General features: G+C 54.0%; 1 protein-coding gene across 1 annotated transcript; it reads left to right on the plus strand.

Annotated features, from left to right (window-relative positions):
* Positions 1-11,973: 11,973 nt before the first annotated feature.
* LOC309452331 (tRNA-dihydrouridine(47) synthase [NAD(P)(+)]-like) lies at positions 11,974-16,321 on the plus strand (the record flags this gene model as incomplete). The annotated part of the gene is made up of 10 exons (XM_082076972.1): positions 11,974-12,597; positions 13,195-13,476; positions 13,575-13,691; positions 13,880-13,945; positions 14,021-14,131; positions 14,504-14,600; positions 14,844-14,919; positions 15,212-15,400; positions 15,486-15,614; positions 16,249-16,321. 10 exons carry the CDS (start codon positions 11,974-11,976, stop codon positions 16,319-16,321), a joined length of 1,764 nt encoding a protein of 587 aa, XP_081933098.1.
* Between the last annotated feature and the right edge of the window lie 985 nt (positions 16,322-17,306).

The following is a 17,306-nucleotide window of genomic DNA, read 5'->3' on the forward strand; positions in this document are numbered from 1 at the left end:
GAAACTCAAAATCCCAAGAAATAGCTCCCCATGCGGTGCCAGCGTTAACCCAATAAACAGCTACTCCTGGGCAGCACCAGAGTGTCCTGTGCTCTGCCTGGTCAAAAGCAGCAAAAGCCACAAAAGCCACCCGTCCAGCATCATGTGCGTACTGAGGAGTCCAAAGCAGGGCGGTAGGACAGCGTCATCATGGCTGTCGACAGCATCCTTGCTCTTTGCCCAGCTGGCACCCAGCGCAGGGAGACCATTTACAGGGCTTCTACGGAGGGAGCACACAAGTCCAGTTCCCTTCCCATCCACCATCTTGCGTGGTAACAACCCGCAGTTTGAAGTCAACGGAGTTTACTGGAGAGAAACGAGGCCCCTGCAGGGACCTCGAAACATTTTGCACCACCATTTCCAAACATCTTACCTTGATATCCAAAGGAATATCACGGAATGCCTCGTAGGTGTCTGAAACAGCTTTGCAGCTCCGGCATGTTACTGGAAGGCAAAGAGAAAAGGTTCTCAGGTTGGGACGGACACTAACTCTGCCCATGTAATGGACCGGTGCAGCCTGGACATGCTGCTGCCTGCAAAAAGCGGTTTTCCACAAAGGGAGAAAGAGCCACAGACCGTTCTAAGGACAGGGATATTTTTAAAAATTACCTCTGGATCTTAGAAGTCCTCCAAAGACCTGATCAATGACTGTGCTGCCTTGAGATGTGTCCCAGCTGGAAAGAAACGGTAATCGCGGCTCAGAAGGTGGAAGGCAGAGAGCTCGCTCTTGCAAGAGTTTTCCTTGTTAGCAGAGCCCTGGAGAGCGGGTTTCACTGACGATTTACAGGAAGGAGTCAAAAGGGCCAGAGAACATTTCCATGGTCATGTGCTCATGCTTACTCGCTGCTGCTGCTCAAACAAGCTGTCTGCATGGCAGCCACGGCACAGCCGAAGAATTCATGCGCGTCTTCCTGGGCACCAAACTGGAAATCTCCTATTCCTGAGAAAGAAGAAGGTTTTCACGTTAATCTCCCCAAAAAAGGAAAGAAAACTGACCCTTCTAAAAGCTCTCCTCCTTAACCTGAACCCAGAAAAAACAGTTACACACGGGGTTCTTTGGCAATGAAAAATACCTCCAAAGGAAACCATCTGAAATGACTCACGTGGCAGCTCGCTGACAACAGCCACAGGTGCGACGGCACTGCCCGAGCAAGACAGGACCTGCTCCATGTGCACTTCCATCGTACACATCATGCAGAAGCCTTTCTCCTCACCTAAGAAGGGAGGGAAAGAAGGAAGCAGCCCAATTAAAATATACACGGCTGTGGAAAATCTTCAAGGAAGAAAAACACCAAACCACCCCACAGGTTACAGGTATGACGTCCGCTCTCCCTTCTCCATCCTCTACATCTCATCCTCAGAGCTGTTTTCCCAGAGTCGCTCTGGTTTCCTCATCATTTAGAGCTGCCCAAGAGGTGTAAAAGAACGCGTAGCAAGGACTCACAGGACTGGCTGTGGTGGCGAGACAGCAAGTAGTTGGCCAGCGGAGGGGTGTATGTCAAACACTGCAGGACGGAATTGAGGAAGCAGGTGTTGTCCAGGTTGTAGAGGCCTCCTCCCACACTGCGTGTTTGCTGCCAGGCCGCGCAAATCTTCTGCGGAGGATACAGGTCCCTTTGTGGCAGAGCCATTCTGACACTGGTGCCTGTAAGGAAATCAGATTTTAAAGGAGATCTCCTTGTTTGGATAAGGAAAGCCCTCGAGTGGTGTGCCTAGACTTGGCCCTCTTTGGATGTGCTGGAGAAAAGATAACTAGGAAACAGGAATTCCGCTGACAGCCTGCATCTACCCAAACCCCAACGGGAGAGCCCAGTGGACAGCGAGGAAGGTACAGGCCAACCCACACTTCTACCCTCTCTCTATCTACGCCATCCCCGTCTCAAAGGAAATGAAACATTACCTTTTCCACACACTGGAATTGTCAGGAAGGGCAGGGAGAAAAAAAAGGACGTAATTTCCAGAAAAAAAGAAGAGTATAGAATGAATCGCAGACAGCGAGGAGCTGAGTGGCTCCGCCGTCGAGCTCAGCCCGCGCTCACGCTCGCAGCACAGCCGCCAGCTCAGTGCGAGAGCACGGCAGCAGCTGCCGGGGACGCCCCTTATGAGCACCCGGCCCTGGGACGCCCTTTGTGACACGGGGCCGTGCGGGGCCGCGCAACAATGGGGCTGGCGCCACCCGGCACCTCCCGCAGCTGCGGCTGCGGGGCCTCCCCAGGCACCGGCCGCGGGGCAGGGGCTCCTCCCCAGCAGATCGCGCACCTCTGCCCACACCAGGGGCTCAGGAACAGGCCAGAAGGCGCTCGAGCCTTTTGGACACTGCACGATCGACTTCAAGACTCATCACTCTTGTCCTTTTTCCGCCAACACTACTCCACGAGGTTGTCAGGAAAGTCAACTTCTTCACTGAAACAAGGAAGAAGAAGGAGTGTGTTTGCAGTGCTGTGAGCTCCCAGAGAGGAGCATCGAGCTCTGGCAGATCTGCCAGGTTCTGAGTCCCCCACACAGGGCGAGGTGCCCATTGGAAGGCTGAGCAGCAGCTTCTACTGTCCCCTTCTTCTCCTTTCAGGAGTTTTCCGTAAGCGCCGAGTGCTAATGTAACGTCGAGCAGTTGGAGCAGGTTCTCGGTCGGTTGCTGCTGCATCTGGTCCCTCATGTCTGTCATCTCCCTCTCCTTTGCATCCAGCATCTTTGTGATCTTCTCCCGCTCGCCAGCCATCGTTTCCTCCAGCTCGCGAATGCGATCTTCCGTGGCGCTGGCCTGTGAAAAACACAGTTGGCATCTATGTGGGTACAATAAAAACGTTCAAAAATCTATCTCCCTCCCAAATGGACGTCAAGATTTCTGTCCGCAAAATTCATGGAACGCAAAGGGACGGAAATGTCAATCCATCCAAACACCACAGTGCTCTGGATTAGTTATGAGAGCAAATGTAGTGCCTTTACCTGTTTCTGAAGGCGAGAGAGCTGGTAGCTGAGAACTTCTTTCTCATAAGAGCCTCTTTCAGCTCCTCTTGCGCCGCACGGGCCGCTTTGTCGTTTCGGTCAGAGGACAGTTTGGCATTTTCCAGCTGGAAGGCAAGTTTGATGCACGTCACTTGCACCGAGTTGGATATTCTGCAAATATCCTTTCAGTACAAAATAGAAGCTATTTAATCTCTAATAATTTTAAATGGAAATCTGGGAAGTTTATTAGAAGAATTGCATAACGTTAAGGAAATGCCCCAAGGACCAGGAAAATCTATTTCAGTCCTATTCCTATAGGATTTGCTTATAGAGTCACTACCTAGATCACATCTAACAAGGGGGCTGTTGCTGCCCGGAGATGCCCTCACGGTGGCTGAAGTGCCCGGGATGTTCAGCGCTGCCCAGTGCCCATCGACGGCCATTGGCAGCTCCAGAGGTGATGGGGCCACCGCATTCCCCTCTGTGCCGCTGTCACCCAGGTCCCCAGGCACGGGGCTGCTGCCTGGACCATCCTGGCTGGACTCCACCGCCCCCCGGGAGCAGCCGAGTAGCTGCAGGGCCTCTTGGAGCAGCTCATCCTCCGGGATGGCCAGTTCAGCTGCCAGGTCTGCAGAGGCTGGTTCGGCAGCAGAGGGGCCGGATGGAGCGTCGCTGCCCAGGGCTGTCGCCAGGGGGGTGGCCACCGCATTCCCCTCTGCGCGCTGCCACCCGTGTTCCCAGGCGTGGGGCTGCTTCTGGGACCATCCTCGGTGACCCGCACTGTAGCTGGAGTGACACCAAACAGCCAATGGGCCTCTAGCAGGAGCATCTCCTCAGATACGTCAAAGCCATCGGTGGGGTTCTCAGGGGCTTCATTGAGGAGGGCAGCAGAGGGGCTGCTCCGGGGGATGTTCCTGCCTCCAGATGCCCCCGCGGCGGTGGCCGTGCTGGGAATGCTGATCGGTGCCCATTGCCCCTGGACGTGCCGGTAGCCGGGGATGGAGGTCGGCAGCACCGGGGGTCTGGGGCCACCGCTGTGCCCTGGTGGCCGTAGGGGATGGTCCACTGGATGTGGAACAGCCGGGGGTCAAACCACCCAAGTAAAACCAAAAACCCTCTGTGCCTGTTTACGTTGAGTTCTTTAAGGAAAGTAGGTAGGAATTCCTGCAACAAAGCTCTGACAATCAGGTGCAAACTTCAGTGGCGAAGCCTGAAAAGTGCTCCTTGAAAATGTCCTCTTTACCTTACCTCCTGAAACCTCTCTAATTTGCTGTACAAGTCTTCAGGACTTGAACAAAATGATGAAAGAGGCAGGGCTTGTCAGGCTTTTTGCCATTTTAAGAAGCCCATTTGTGTATTTGAGGCTGCGTCCATGAATCACAGGTACTGAGAAGAGACTGAAAAAAGGCCTCAAGGACCCAAAGTCAAAACCAAAACCTCAGAGTTCCTTGAAGCATTAATGGGCCCCACTGAGGACTGTTACTGACAAAGCCTCCCCAGGGGCTCGTTAGAGCAGATAATTGGAGGCTGTTATGAGAGGTGGGCCAAGGCCTGTGCAGGTGGCTCTGATGCTCAGAAACCCCTTGGTTTGCTTTCTGAAGCAGAATGGAGAATCCCTGACCTGCAGGCAATGGGAAGGGGGATCCTGTTCCTCACATGCGGCTCTGGGCTCTTCCTGGGACCGTGGGATGTGGGTGTGCAAGGCCGAGGGAAGGACAACACTGGTACAGCAACTTCCAGCTTCCCCGTGGGGCTGCAAGGAGGCAACGAGGCCCCAGTGCCATGAGGACAACATGTCTTCTCCCAGGCCTCAGTGGCAGAGACAGCTGCCTTGGCCAAGGGACAAAGACCTGGGTCCTGTTGGTCCCTTCCAGCCTTGCCAGCGCCCTTTGCCATCTCCACCTCAGGCTGTTCTTTATGGTCCTACCCCTGCCCCTCTTTCCCTGCAGGCTGCAGACACCCATCTCGCTTCCCCACCTGCTCTCACCCCAGCATTTCTGCACCTTCACTGCTGTGTCTGCACCTTCACTGGCTGTTCTTTGGAACACAAACCATGGGCTGATCCAGACTCCCTCCTGGTGACATCTTGCACCACAGCACTGCTCTTCCAGTGACATTTTTTCCTCCTGATACCCAGTCTCCACCTTCCAATCTGCATTTGGTGGCTTTTCCTTCTCTCTCCTGCTTTTTGCGACTACCAAGGAAAGCTCACCCACCTCAGAAATTGCCCTTCAAACAGGGAACCCAACCTGTTTAGGCTTTTTCTGGTCTTCCACTTGACCAGAGAGAAGTAACCTCGGCATGATCTTCTAGATCCCATGAGTGCTGCTGGCCTTTCAGCTTCTCTGACAGACACGACCATGTCCCTGGGCACTTTGGCAGAGGTTCTTTCCCAGCCATGTCCCTGCTGCTGGGCTGTCACCTCCAGAGACAGAACTGACCGCACAGTCCCCTTCACAGCCACATGCATCTTACAGGATTAAGAGTTTCTGAGACACAACTGACCTCGTACACCACCCTCCGTATGGCCCAGGACCTGACCAGATAAAAGTATGTTTGTTTTATGAATTTGATGAAATCTATTTCCTGCAAATGATTGGAGTGGAGAAACATTCTTCACAGGAACTGCTGTATTTATGTTGACACTTTTTAGTTCTCTTCCTCTGTCTATTTTTTGGTTTTTTTTTTCCTTCTTCCTCCACATGTTCTGTTTTCAAAACCTCTCCAAGGTGAAGATTCATTGAATCATAGAATAACTCAGGTTTGAAGAGAGCCCTGAATATCACCTTGTCTCACTCTCCTGTTCAAGGCCGGCTGAACCAGGTGAAGTTTTTCAGGGCCTCTGCCCAACGTTGCATCTTCCACAAAGGAACTGAAAGTGCACTGTGTCACATCATTGAGAAGGAGAATAAAGATGATGGCCCAAGTGCTGGTCACTGAGGGATGCTACTAATAACTGGCTTCAGAGAGGACTTTGTACCACTGGCGACATGTGGACTTGACCGTTGGGACAACTTCCCACCCAGCGTCCACTTCTTCAGCCCAGAGAACGCCAATCTGGCTGTAATGACACCACAGGAGACTGTTCTTGGCCCTGCTTATTTGGGTTCAACATCAATCCCGTTCTTGTCCTTCAAGTGCCTGAAATGGCTACAGGTAGACGAGTGCCATCCCCTTCCCAGGGACAGAGATAGGCTGACCAGCCTGTAATTCTCCCACTTGTCATTCCTGCCATTTTTGAAGATGGGTTTGTTGTCTGCTGAGACGAATGTCACCGGGCCAGTGGGGTTTGTTCCTAGAGTCACACACAGAAATGTCAAGGCAGCCACATCTGGCCTTGTGAACTCCTTAAGCAGCCAGGGATGCTCAGGGGCAAAGTCTTCCCCTTCTGCTAACAGAGGCAGGAGTGACAGTGTCTCTCCAATCTCTGGTTCCCGCTACCAAAGGATGGGTGGCAGCTCAGCCCTGTGGTGTGCCTTGTTAGTCTAGAGTCATCTGAAATGTCCCGCTTCATGAGGAACGGGCATGGGGACATTGGTTTGAGGAAGCACATTGCAGTGCTGCATTTACATGGTTTCCCATGGGCTGTTGCTCACAACATGAAGTGACCTTGAGATATTGTCTGTCCCTCAGGCCTTCACGGAACACCGAGGAACAGCTGGCCTTTTAATTTGTTTCAACACACGTAGAGCACAGCTCCTCATTTACACAGCCGCTCAGTCAAGAAGTCACTGCATCCTTGAGCTCCTGGTTCCTCATGCGGTAGATGAGGGGGTTCAATGTTGGAGGCACCAATGAGTAGAGGACTGTCATCCCCAGGTCCAGGGTTGGGACGGAGAACGAGGGGGGCTTCAGATTGGCAAACATGGCAGTGATCAAAACCAGGGAGGCCTCGGCCAAGTGAGGGAGGCACGTGGAAAAGGCTTTGTGCCGTCCCTGCTCAGAGGGGATGCTCAGCACGGCCCTCAAGATCTGCACATAGGACACCACGGTGAACACAAAACAGCCAAAGAACAAAAAGTCGCTAATCACAGGAGGCCAGACTTCCCTGAGGTGGGTGTCTGAGCAGGAGAGCTGGAGGATGTGGGGGATTTCACAGAAGAACTGGCCCAGGGCATTGCCCTTGCAAAAGGCAGTGAAAATGTACTGACCGTGTGCAGCAGAGCAGTGAGAAACCCAGTGGCCCAGGCAGCTGCCGCCGTGTGGACACAAGGTCTGCTGCCCAGGAGGGTCCCGTAGTGCAGGGGTTTGCAGATGGCAACGTGGCGGTCATAGGACAGGACAGTGAGGAGAAAATACTCTGAAGCTGAAGCTAAAGCTGAAGCTGAAGCTAAAAAGAAAACAGAAAGACTTGAGAAGCACACCCTGTGTAGGTGTCCCACAGGGAATTGACCACGGATTTGGGAAGAATGGTGGAGATGCAGCCCAGGTCGAGGAAGGAGAAGTTGAGCAGGAAGAAGTACATGGGGGTGTGGAGGCGCTGGTCACAGGCTATGGTGGTGATGATGAGGCCGTTGCCCAGGAGGGCAGCCAGGTAGATGCCCAGGAAGAGCCAGAAGTGCAAGAGCTGCAGCTCCTGTGTGTCTGTGAACACCAGGAGGAGGAACTGAGTGATGGAGCTGCTGTTGGACATGTATATGGGCATTTACACTCTAAGGCTTGATAGCCCATCCACAAGCACATACCTAAGTGGTTCAGATGAAGGATAGTCTTGCACAAGTCACCCTTTGTGTCTCCCGGTGCCATGGACACAGGGTTGGTCTCTCCAGAGAGTGGCAGAGGATGCACTGGATCCCCTTCTCAGGACAGACCCCTTGCCAGAAAGACACAGGCACGGGGGTAACTCTGGGTAACTCATTCAGATGAAAAACATCTGAACAGCACCGCAGGCATTGGTCCCAGCCAGCGCGGGTTCGTGAGGGGATCTGGGGGTTCTGGTCGACAGCAAGTTGAACATGAGCCACCATTGTCCCTGGCAGCCAGGACATACTCTGATTCCGTTATTCTACCAGGGTGCAGGATCGGGCCCAGGGCAGGCAGCACTTCACTCGAGGCTCCCGGCGATGCAGCTCCTGGGAGAGCTCAAGAAACGGCGGCAGTTGCCCATAAGTGCATTTTTGGTCTCTCCCCATCGCTCTCTGGCCGGCTCGCTGCCCCCATTCTGTAATTCCCCCCTCTCCGTCTTTAGCCCATTGTGCTGGTTTAACTGCAATCGAGTTACTTTTCTTCAGACACTTAGAAACTCTTTTGGTTTAGTTTGGTTTTGGTTTGGTTGTCATAGCCAGCACAGCCATTGTTTGGGATCCCATGACAGAATTAATGTTTTTCTTCACGTAACTTCCCAGTGGTCTTGAGGTTATTTCTTTAACTGTATTTATCTCAATCCACAAGATCGTCCCTTCCCTTTTGATTCTCTCCCCTATTTGGAGGTGGGGAGTGAGAGAGCGGCTACTGTGGATGTGATTGCTAGCTTGAGTTAAATTCATTTATTAATAAACTCATTTATTAATACATTTAACAAATAATTTACGAAGGGCAAACCCTGGCCAATAGATGAAGGGGATTATAGCAGTGCATACATGGAAGTACAGAACGAGAAGGGGTAGTTACTGAGGATGCACTGGATAGCGTGGCACCTGAGCATGGCACAAATGGCATGAAATGGCAGGAGAACCCCAACAGCATCCCGGGACGCCCACTCACCAGCCCCGTCTCTCAGGAGCCCCTCGGAATCCTCCAGCAACCCCCAGGAAACGCTCTTGCCCATCAGCGAGCTGCCCCGAGCCCCTGCCCATCCTACACGCTGCTGGAGCTGCCAGGAACACAGAATTCCAACCCTCCCCAGCCCTGGAATGCCAGTGCCGAGGGGAGGGCAGAATAACAAGGGGCAAAACACTTCAAAATTCCACACCGACACTAATTAACCCGACACAAATGAACCTCTGACACAGATGAGCCAGATCAAGAACAGGAACGTTCATGGGCTGAGGAATGGGGTTTGCAAATCTTCTACACCAATCTGAACAGACACAGCATTTTTTATTTTTTGCCTTTGTTTCTGCTCTGGTGTCAGCTGAGGCTTTCTGGTTTCGCCATCTTCCTGTGAACCCGCACTCGATAAATGCAGGTATATTTCGGGTTTCCCCAGTTGCTCTTGACAAGAAATTTGACGTATGAAAAGGCTCTGGGAAGTGCCTGTGAAGAAAAGAGGCAAAAGGAAACGGAGGCGTCAAGAGCCAGAGTGCAGTCAATGGATCTGCCCCTGCCAGCCCGGCTCCTGCGCAGGAACCAGCTCCCAAAAGTGCTGCGGGCCCCTGTGCCCAGCGAGAAAGCGTTCACGCTCTTCCTGCTGCGGACGTGCGGGCAAACCTGCTTTGCTCCCTGGCATCTCTCCCCCGCATGTGGACCGTACCTTCAGCGGGAATGTCTGGATGGGCTCTTTCACCACATTGTACATGAACGTCCCAAGCAGAGTTTCCTCTCTGCCTGGAGTTTTGGTGAAGAACCCTGAGGTGCCCTGGCCAGACTAAGTCTTGAGAGGGAGGAAACCTCTCGAGCCCTTGAAGTATCACACCAGGGCACAGCCGGGCTCAGGAGAGAGCGGGACACAAACCTCCGGGGATGCACAAACTCGCTGTCACGGCTTTGCCCCATGGCAGAGGCGCCCAGCAGACACTTACAAAGACGGCGACGTCTCTGGGGGCGCTAATGACGGACCCAGAGGGAGAGGCTTCCTTGGAGACGTGCTGCACGGTGACGGCGCTCAGGTGGACTCGTGCTGGCAACTGGATGACCACCTGGCCCTGATGACCTTGGAAAGGCCAGCAGTTCCCTGGGGAAACATCCGGCTGCAACCAGAAGAGCAGAGAAATGAAGCGTGAGAGAGCACTGGGGCCAACACAACTGCTCCTGGAGCTTGCAGCGCAGGCACCGGGGTGTCTGTGCGGTCTGCTGCAGCTGGGAAATGCCCCTGAGATAGACCGCACGTTCCCAGGAAGGAAGGAAACCAGCACTGAGGATTTCTGCTGCCCTACCTGCAGAACAGCCTCAGGAGGGTTGGCAGCATGAAACAGCTGGATAACGCTGCAGATCCAATTCCCTTGGCAGCTGTAGGTCTGGGAAGTTCTCTGCGTGTCGATGGCGGCACCTGGAAGGACGGGGGAGCAGATGACTGCGAGCGGAGGACTCGGTGCTCAGACGCGACCTGTGAGGCCGCTGCCAGCTCCTCGTTTTTCAGTCCTGTCCTCATCACCAGTTTGGAGAGCAGCGCCGGGAGCACGGCTGGTCTGCTTGTGTCCGTACCAGCGCTCTGCAGGGCCCAGTCAGACATCTCCACGGAGACTTGCGAAGCCGCCTCGGACGCTGCCTGGTTGAGGAACAGCACGGTCAGCAGTCCAAGCCCACCAACAACCCCAAGGAGGCTTTCTCGGGGCTTCTGCCCAGCCAAACCTCCTTCCCCAAATGCACGCTCACCTTCCTCGCGCTCATGACCTGCACCCTCAGCTGAGCCACCTCCTGCAGCAGACGCCGCATAGTTTGAGTTTGTGCTGCCAGAAAAGCCTGGTAATCGCTGAAGGACCAGGAAAGCAGATCTCGTCAGAGAGATGTCCATCCCCTCTGGGGAGCGTCGGAGCTCAGCACGGAGCACAGACACGGGTGCTCGCCCGGCTTTGCCAGCGCTTCCCTCCTCACCAGGCTGAGCAATGCAAAGGCCAGAGGGAAGGACGGGAGCCCTGGCTTTAGGAAAATGGGTGCAGGTAGCACGAGGTGTTGGCTGAAGCTTCTGCACAGACCCAGTTCCAGCTCAGGAAACATCTCTTACCTCTGGGTCTTCCCTTCGATCGCAGACCCACAGATCTGCTCCTGAAAGGGAACAATTCCCCGTTAGAGTCTCCACCACCAGAGCTGCCGGGGCTCCCTGGGGGAGGCTTCCCCAGGAGACACGGCACAAGCTGCTCTTTCTTTGGGTCGCCCTGCACGGAAGCAGAAGAGCCCGTGATTTCTCCAGCCGCTGTCAGCAGTGCTCCCTTGCAGGAGCCACCCACCTCCATCCATCCCTTTGCCCGTGTTGTCCACCCTGGCATCGAGGTTGTGCAGTAAATGCCAAGAGCCACCAGGAGCAACAGGAGGATGACTCGGAAGCACCTCATGTCCCTCAAGAACTGCATCCTCTGCCTGTCCATCACAAACCAGTTCTTTTTGGGGGCCATCTTGTGCCTGAAAAAGGGAGTCCAGGGGCTGTCAGGGAACCAAGTGCTGAGCGAACCCCTTCAACAGCTGGATTTGCATTCTTAGGCTGAAAAGCTGGAGGAACATGATTTCTGTCCACACTCCTCAACACTACTGGCAGCTCTTCCCCAGAGGAAGAGCTGCAGGAGCACCTTCTGAAAGAGAAGGAAAACAATCCATAAAGAGCAAATGAAGACTCCTGTCAGCAGCCTTGTGGTGTGGACCTCGCTCTCTCTTTGGCTGAGAAACCAGGATTGTTCTCACATAGAATCACAGAATAGTTTGGCTTGGAAGGGACCTTCAAAGCTCATCGAGTGCAACCTCGTGCCATGAGCAGGAACGTCTTCACCCTGATCGGGTTGCTCAGGGCCCCGTCCAGCCTGGCCTGGGGTGTCTCCAGGGATGGTTCATCCACCACCTCTCTGGGTACCTGGGCCAGGCTCTCACCACCCTCAGGGGCAACGATTTTTGCCTCATGTCTGGGCTGGGGAACACGCCCTGTTCTCCCCTTTGTTTGCACTGGCCCTGGACATCCCCTTCCCCCCGTCCACAGCAGAAACCTGCACTACGTACACGGCAAAGACGGACACACTCAGCAGATGTGTCCACAGGGAGACCAGAGCACCTGTCCCATGGCAAGTGAGGCTGAAGACCATCCCTGGGCAAAAAAAAACCAGAGACAAGTCAGGCCTGTTTCTTGAGGTCTCCTCTCCAGGAGTTCACCCCCTTTGTCTCTATTTCTCGTATATCTCCAACCCTGGCATGACTGGGTGCGGAAGCAGAGAGCAGAGGTCTCACCCTGCTCTTTATCATTTTAAGGGCTGTGCAGAGAAGTGCTACTTAGGCGCACGGTGCCGCTTCCTCCACGATGTTGGCGAGTACATGGCCGCAAAGCTGGGCGACCTGGGCTGCAGCTGCGTGCTCTTCCAAACCTTCGGCAAGTGCATTTACGGTGTCACCTGCCGCTTTGCCCAGTCCCACCTCGGAGCCGGCTACCAGAACATCGTCAACTCAGACCTGGCCAAGCAGTGGGAAGGGAAGACGCCGGTGAGGAACAACCTCTCCAAGGACCTCCAGCACCCGCTGTGCGAGAAGTTTAACTTCAAGAAGGCCGATGAGTATCTCTGTGATCTGGCCAAGCCCCATGGCAACAGTGGGAAGGGCGGCAAAGCCACCGGGTGCTCTGCAGAGGACCAAGACGTGCCCAACTGCACAACAGCCCAGGAGGGCCTGGGAGATGGCCCCGAATGTCCTGTGCGACCAGAGCAGGGAGAAGATCCCAAACCAGATGCCTGGCAGAGTGGCGAGGAGCCTTCCTCCATCAAAACAGCCGGCCCGGTGACAGATGAAGATCTTATAAAGCTGCGGGCATGCGAGAAGAAGAAGGTGAGTTTGGTTGAGGGCTGCCGTCTCTTGTCAAGTGGCTGAGATTGTGCTTGGGAAGACAGGAGGGAGCTCTGGGCTGGGTGAGAGGCAGAGGACAGAGCTGCCTGGGGACCGTGTTACTGTTGTGAGGAGCGGGATGTGGGAAGGTGAGCTCTTGGGGTCGTGGTGGTGTCCTTGGAGGGGGAGAAGCAAGAGAAGCTGCGGCTCCTTGCACGTGGAGGAGCTGAGCTGTTGGTGAGGGTGGAAGCGAGCTGCTGGAAGAGTGGAGGCTGGGGCTGGTTGGTTTGTACTGCACGATGCCCTCCTCTCCTCCTTGTCACCTCCCGCCTCTCCTCCTCGTCACCTCTGTCCTTGCACCCGTTAGCCAGTCTTGCATCCCTCGGTCTGTAACTGCTTTGAGTTTTCTCCAAGCCGAGCAGTGAAAACAACTGGAGCGGTTCAGTTTCTGGTTCTTTCATCCAAACAATACATTCTCAGGGAATAGCTGAGGTTCCTGAACAAAACCAGAGATCTTCTGGTTTTCCCACTGAGTTATTCCCATGGCAAGTGATAAACTTGCTGACTGGAATATCTTCCTCCATCCCTCTTGTTTCCCAGCTGGAAATCCAAGGCAAGCTCTACTTGGCTCCACTCACCACAGATCATTCTCTCCTTTTGTCAAATGTTGCTGTTCCACATTTGGAGCAGGGCAGATCTGAAGAACCACGTCTCTGCTGTCTCTCCCAGTGTGGTAACCTCCCTTTCCGAAGGATCTGCAAGCGCTTTGGGGCGGATGTCACCTGCGGAGAGATGGCTGTGTGCACCAACCTGCTCCAGGGCCAGTCCTCCGAGTGGGCTCTCCTCAAATGCCATCACACCGAAGATATTTTTGGGGTGCAGGTGAGTGCTGTCACCTTGATAACCTAAAAAAATGATAACTCACTTCTGAAGAGAAAAGCTGCTTCTTGAACTCAGGCAACCTGTCCCCACCTAGGTAGCTGGAAGGGGCGTTTCCAGACACAATGACCAAATGTGCAGAGCTCCTGATCCAGACAATTGAAGTAGACTTTGTAGACATCAACGTGGGGTGTCCCATTGACCTGGTCTACAAGAAGGTAAGATGTTCTCTAGCATGTTTTGTGAGTCCTGTTGCTCCAAGTCTTGAGATGCTCCAAAAGTCTTGAGGTGCTCCAAGTCTCAGCTGCACCCCCTGAGCAGAGAGCTGCTGTGGAGCAGCTCCAAGCAGCATCTTCACTATGCGAGGAGGCAGAAAATCTTGACTCTCCCGCTTTTTGTCCCCCAGGGAGGAGGCTGCGCCCTGATGACTCAGACCAACAAGTTTGAACAGATCGTCCGAGGGATGAACTCGGTGAATCGGCGCATCTGCCGGCAGCGGGGGATGAGCTGATGGAGCCGACTCCTGCCTCACCCTCCATTTCTGCAGGTGCCAGACGTCCCGCTGACTGTGAAAATATGGACGGGGGTGCAAGAGAAGATGAACGTGGCTCGCAAAATAATCCCCAAGGTCCGTGAGTGGGGAGCCTCCATGGTCACGGTACAGGGATCATTGGCCGGCGTCCGGGGAACTCTGCGCAACACGGGGGTGACTTTACCACTCCCCGCAGCCCAGCGGCTCTTTTAAACACCCTTGCCAAGCTGCGTACGAGGTTTTAGTGTTTTCTGTTCATGACAGTGAAAAATTCAGGTGCGGGGAGCGTTTTTGTGGGTGCTTCTGAGCTTTGCGTGCATGACAAAGGGAGATGGTCCCTGCGGTGCTCTGGGAGGGAGCTTTCAGCCCAATAAACCTCATTCCAGAAGGATCCTTGACCTCTGCCCGTGTCATTTCCTTTGCTGAAGCCCAATATTCCCAGTCTGCTCTGCCTCCTCCGGACGTTTTTTGGGGTCTCACTGCAGGTTTCTTCGCCAGCTCCATGGCCGGTCCCGGGAGCAGCGCTACACGAGGGGCGCGGACTGGGACTACATAGCAGAGTGTGCCAGAAGAGCCAGCCCCATGCCTCTCTTGGGTAGGTGTTTTGTTTTGTCACGTGGAGTGGAAGTGCTGTGTGTTGAATTGAGGAGGATTAGCCTGAAGGAGGTAGAGTGTCAGCAACATCCCTGGGGGGCTCAGAACATGAGCTGCGGGGCCTCTTTGGCCAATCTGGCTCTTGGACCCCGTGTCCTTTGTGAATTTTCTCCCATGCCTGGATTCGCTCAGCTTGACTTGCCCTCTGAATCGCTCTGACCTCTGGCTTCTCCCTTCTGGACAGGAAACGGTGATATTTTGTCTTATGAAGATTCTAATCGAGCCCTGCAGATGGGCGTTTCGGGAATCATGATCGCAAGGCAAGTGCTTGTGTTCCCCCCTGGCTTCTGAGCTCCATCGGTGCAAGAGTAAAATGGGAATTAAATACCTGAACAGACTCGAAACACCAGAAGTTTCTTCTTGGCGAAACTACTCTTTGAAAGTTGGTAAAATCACTTTTCATCTGTGGGAACGTCCAGCAACGTCCTGTTGAAATTGAGATAAAAATTCAAGCGGCACTGGCTGGCAGGTGAGTGCTGGAAAGCCTCTTAGATTAGTTGACATGTTCAGAAGCATCAGTGAGGGGAATAACAATGCACTTCTTTGCTGCAGAGGGGCGCTCATCAAACCGTGGCTTTTCACTGAAATTAAGGAGCAGCACCACTGGGATATCTCTTCCAGTGAGAGATTTGGGATCCTCAGGGACTTCACCAGCTACAGCCTCGAGCATTGGGGCTCGGACACGCAGGGGGTGGAGAAGACGAGGAAGTTCCTGCTGGAATGGCTCTCGTTCCTCTGCAGGTAACTCTGCCGGCCGGGGATGCTCAGCACAGCGAACCCGCGTTGTCCGAGCCACCGCACCCACCGCTGTTGCGTTTCACTGCAGGTACATCCCAGTCGGCTTATTAGAACATCTACCTCAGAAAATTAACGAGCGACCGCCTTACTACATGGGGAGAGACTATCTGGAGACACTGATGGCAAGCCAGAACATGGATGATTGGATTAAAATAAGGTAGGAAAGCGCTGAATTTCAGTAAAATCGGTGGGAAGGGACAAGGCAGAGCACAAAGTCACCTTATGGAAAATTTTAGTTGAACCAGCATCCAGGAAATATGTTAAACCACCTGAACTCTAAAGAAAAGTACTGTGCACTGAAAATACAGTGTGAAATAGTTCAAGTCTTAAGCGAGGCCAAATGTGATCGCGCTAGCGCTGACTTCCATCATTTTGGGACCTGACCTTAATGCGGTTTGGCACGAGCAGGGTTCTGGCTCCGCACACGCACAGCGAGAGGTTGGGAGCAGCTTTTCGGAGGCTTGTGTTGGTTTTTGGCAAGTCCTGGCCAGTGGTGACGCTGCGTTCAGGTCACCAAACCCGGCACCGACCCTGGGGGCTCCCCGGCGAGAAGGACGTTGCCCTTACCTGGTGGTCTCGTCCCTCCGGGGCTGTGGTTTGGGGCTGAAGCTCAGCACTGTGGGTGCTTTTGTGCAGCAGCCTTCATTTTTAGGGAGATTAAAGTCTTGATTTGAGACAGCTGAGTGTAGTCACCATCGCTATAGAGCCACGGGGCCATAAAACAACTGTGTATGGTGCACTGAACACAAACCTTTCCTTATTTTTTTGTTTTATTCTTCTCTTTCTTCCAGTGAGATGCTTCTGGGCCCTGTACCTACCAGCTTCACCTTCCTGCCCAAACACAAGGCCAATTCCTACAGATAGGGCTGAGGAGCCCTTTCCCGCGGCTGCGAGTTGAGCGGAGGCGTCGAGGGGCGGGTTGGCTCCAAAATGAAATAAAGGTTGATGTTTTTAGAAGCCCGGTTGTCTTCACGTCCCCAACGAGAGTCCTTGCCACGAGTCCCGCAGCAGATGGGCTCAGCCAGCCTCGCGGCCAGCGGTGCCTCGCTAGTAGAGAACAGTGCGATTAATTAACAGCATACGGGCCACTGCAGAGCTCTGGCCTCCGGTTCGCAGCAGGAGTTGTCCCGGCTCACATAGCGGGAGCAAAAGCCCTGTTGTTCCTCCCAGGATGTCCTTGGTGGTGCCAAATGGTCCATGTACGATGTACTGACCCGATCCCCGGGGTCCTGCAGAGCACAAATAGTCCCAGCACCTTAACAGATGTGCAGCATCTATCCCGTTTTTTGGGGAGCACACAGTGGTGGGTTCCGTCTCCTCCCAAGTGTCACCCACCTGGGAAAGCTCAGCCCCTCTGAGGGGTATCCAGGGCTGCTCGGGTTTCCTGATCAGGGGACTGCTGGAGTGAGGTCTGGGCAACACCCCCTCGTGTCCCTGAGGTCACTTTTTCCTGTCTCTGCATCACTCCAGCACACAGAAACACAGCCAATGGTCACAAACGTGTTCACTAACACTCCAGCGCACAGAAACACAGGCAATGGTCACAAATGCATTCACTGTGTGACACAAGGTGCAGCTTGGTCCCCACACACAGCTCGGCTGCATCGACTTGTTCCTTTTCCCCAGAAAAATAATATTTAAAGCAAAAAGCATTTGTACCCACCACCCGCCCACCCCCCTGAACCCTTTCCCTGCCCAGGAGCAGCTGGGGAGGCTCTTGGGCTGGGGCGGGACACTGGGAGCCCCAACATTCCTTCCTGGGACACCCCAAAGAGTCCTTAGTTACCAACGGTCAGAGCGACCACGATGTTCCCGGCGAACGGTTCCTGGGTCCACCCGGTCCTGCGGC

This window comes from Streptopelia decaocto (assembly GCF_964273445.1).
Source record: "Streptopelia decaocto genome assembly, contig: HAP1_SCAFFOLD_30, whole genome shotgun sequence".
NCBI lineage: Eukaryota > Metazoa > Chordata > Aves > Columbiformes > Columbidae > Streptopelia > Streptopelia decaocto.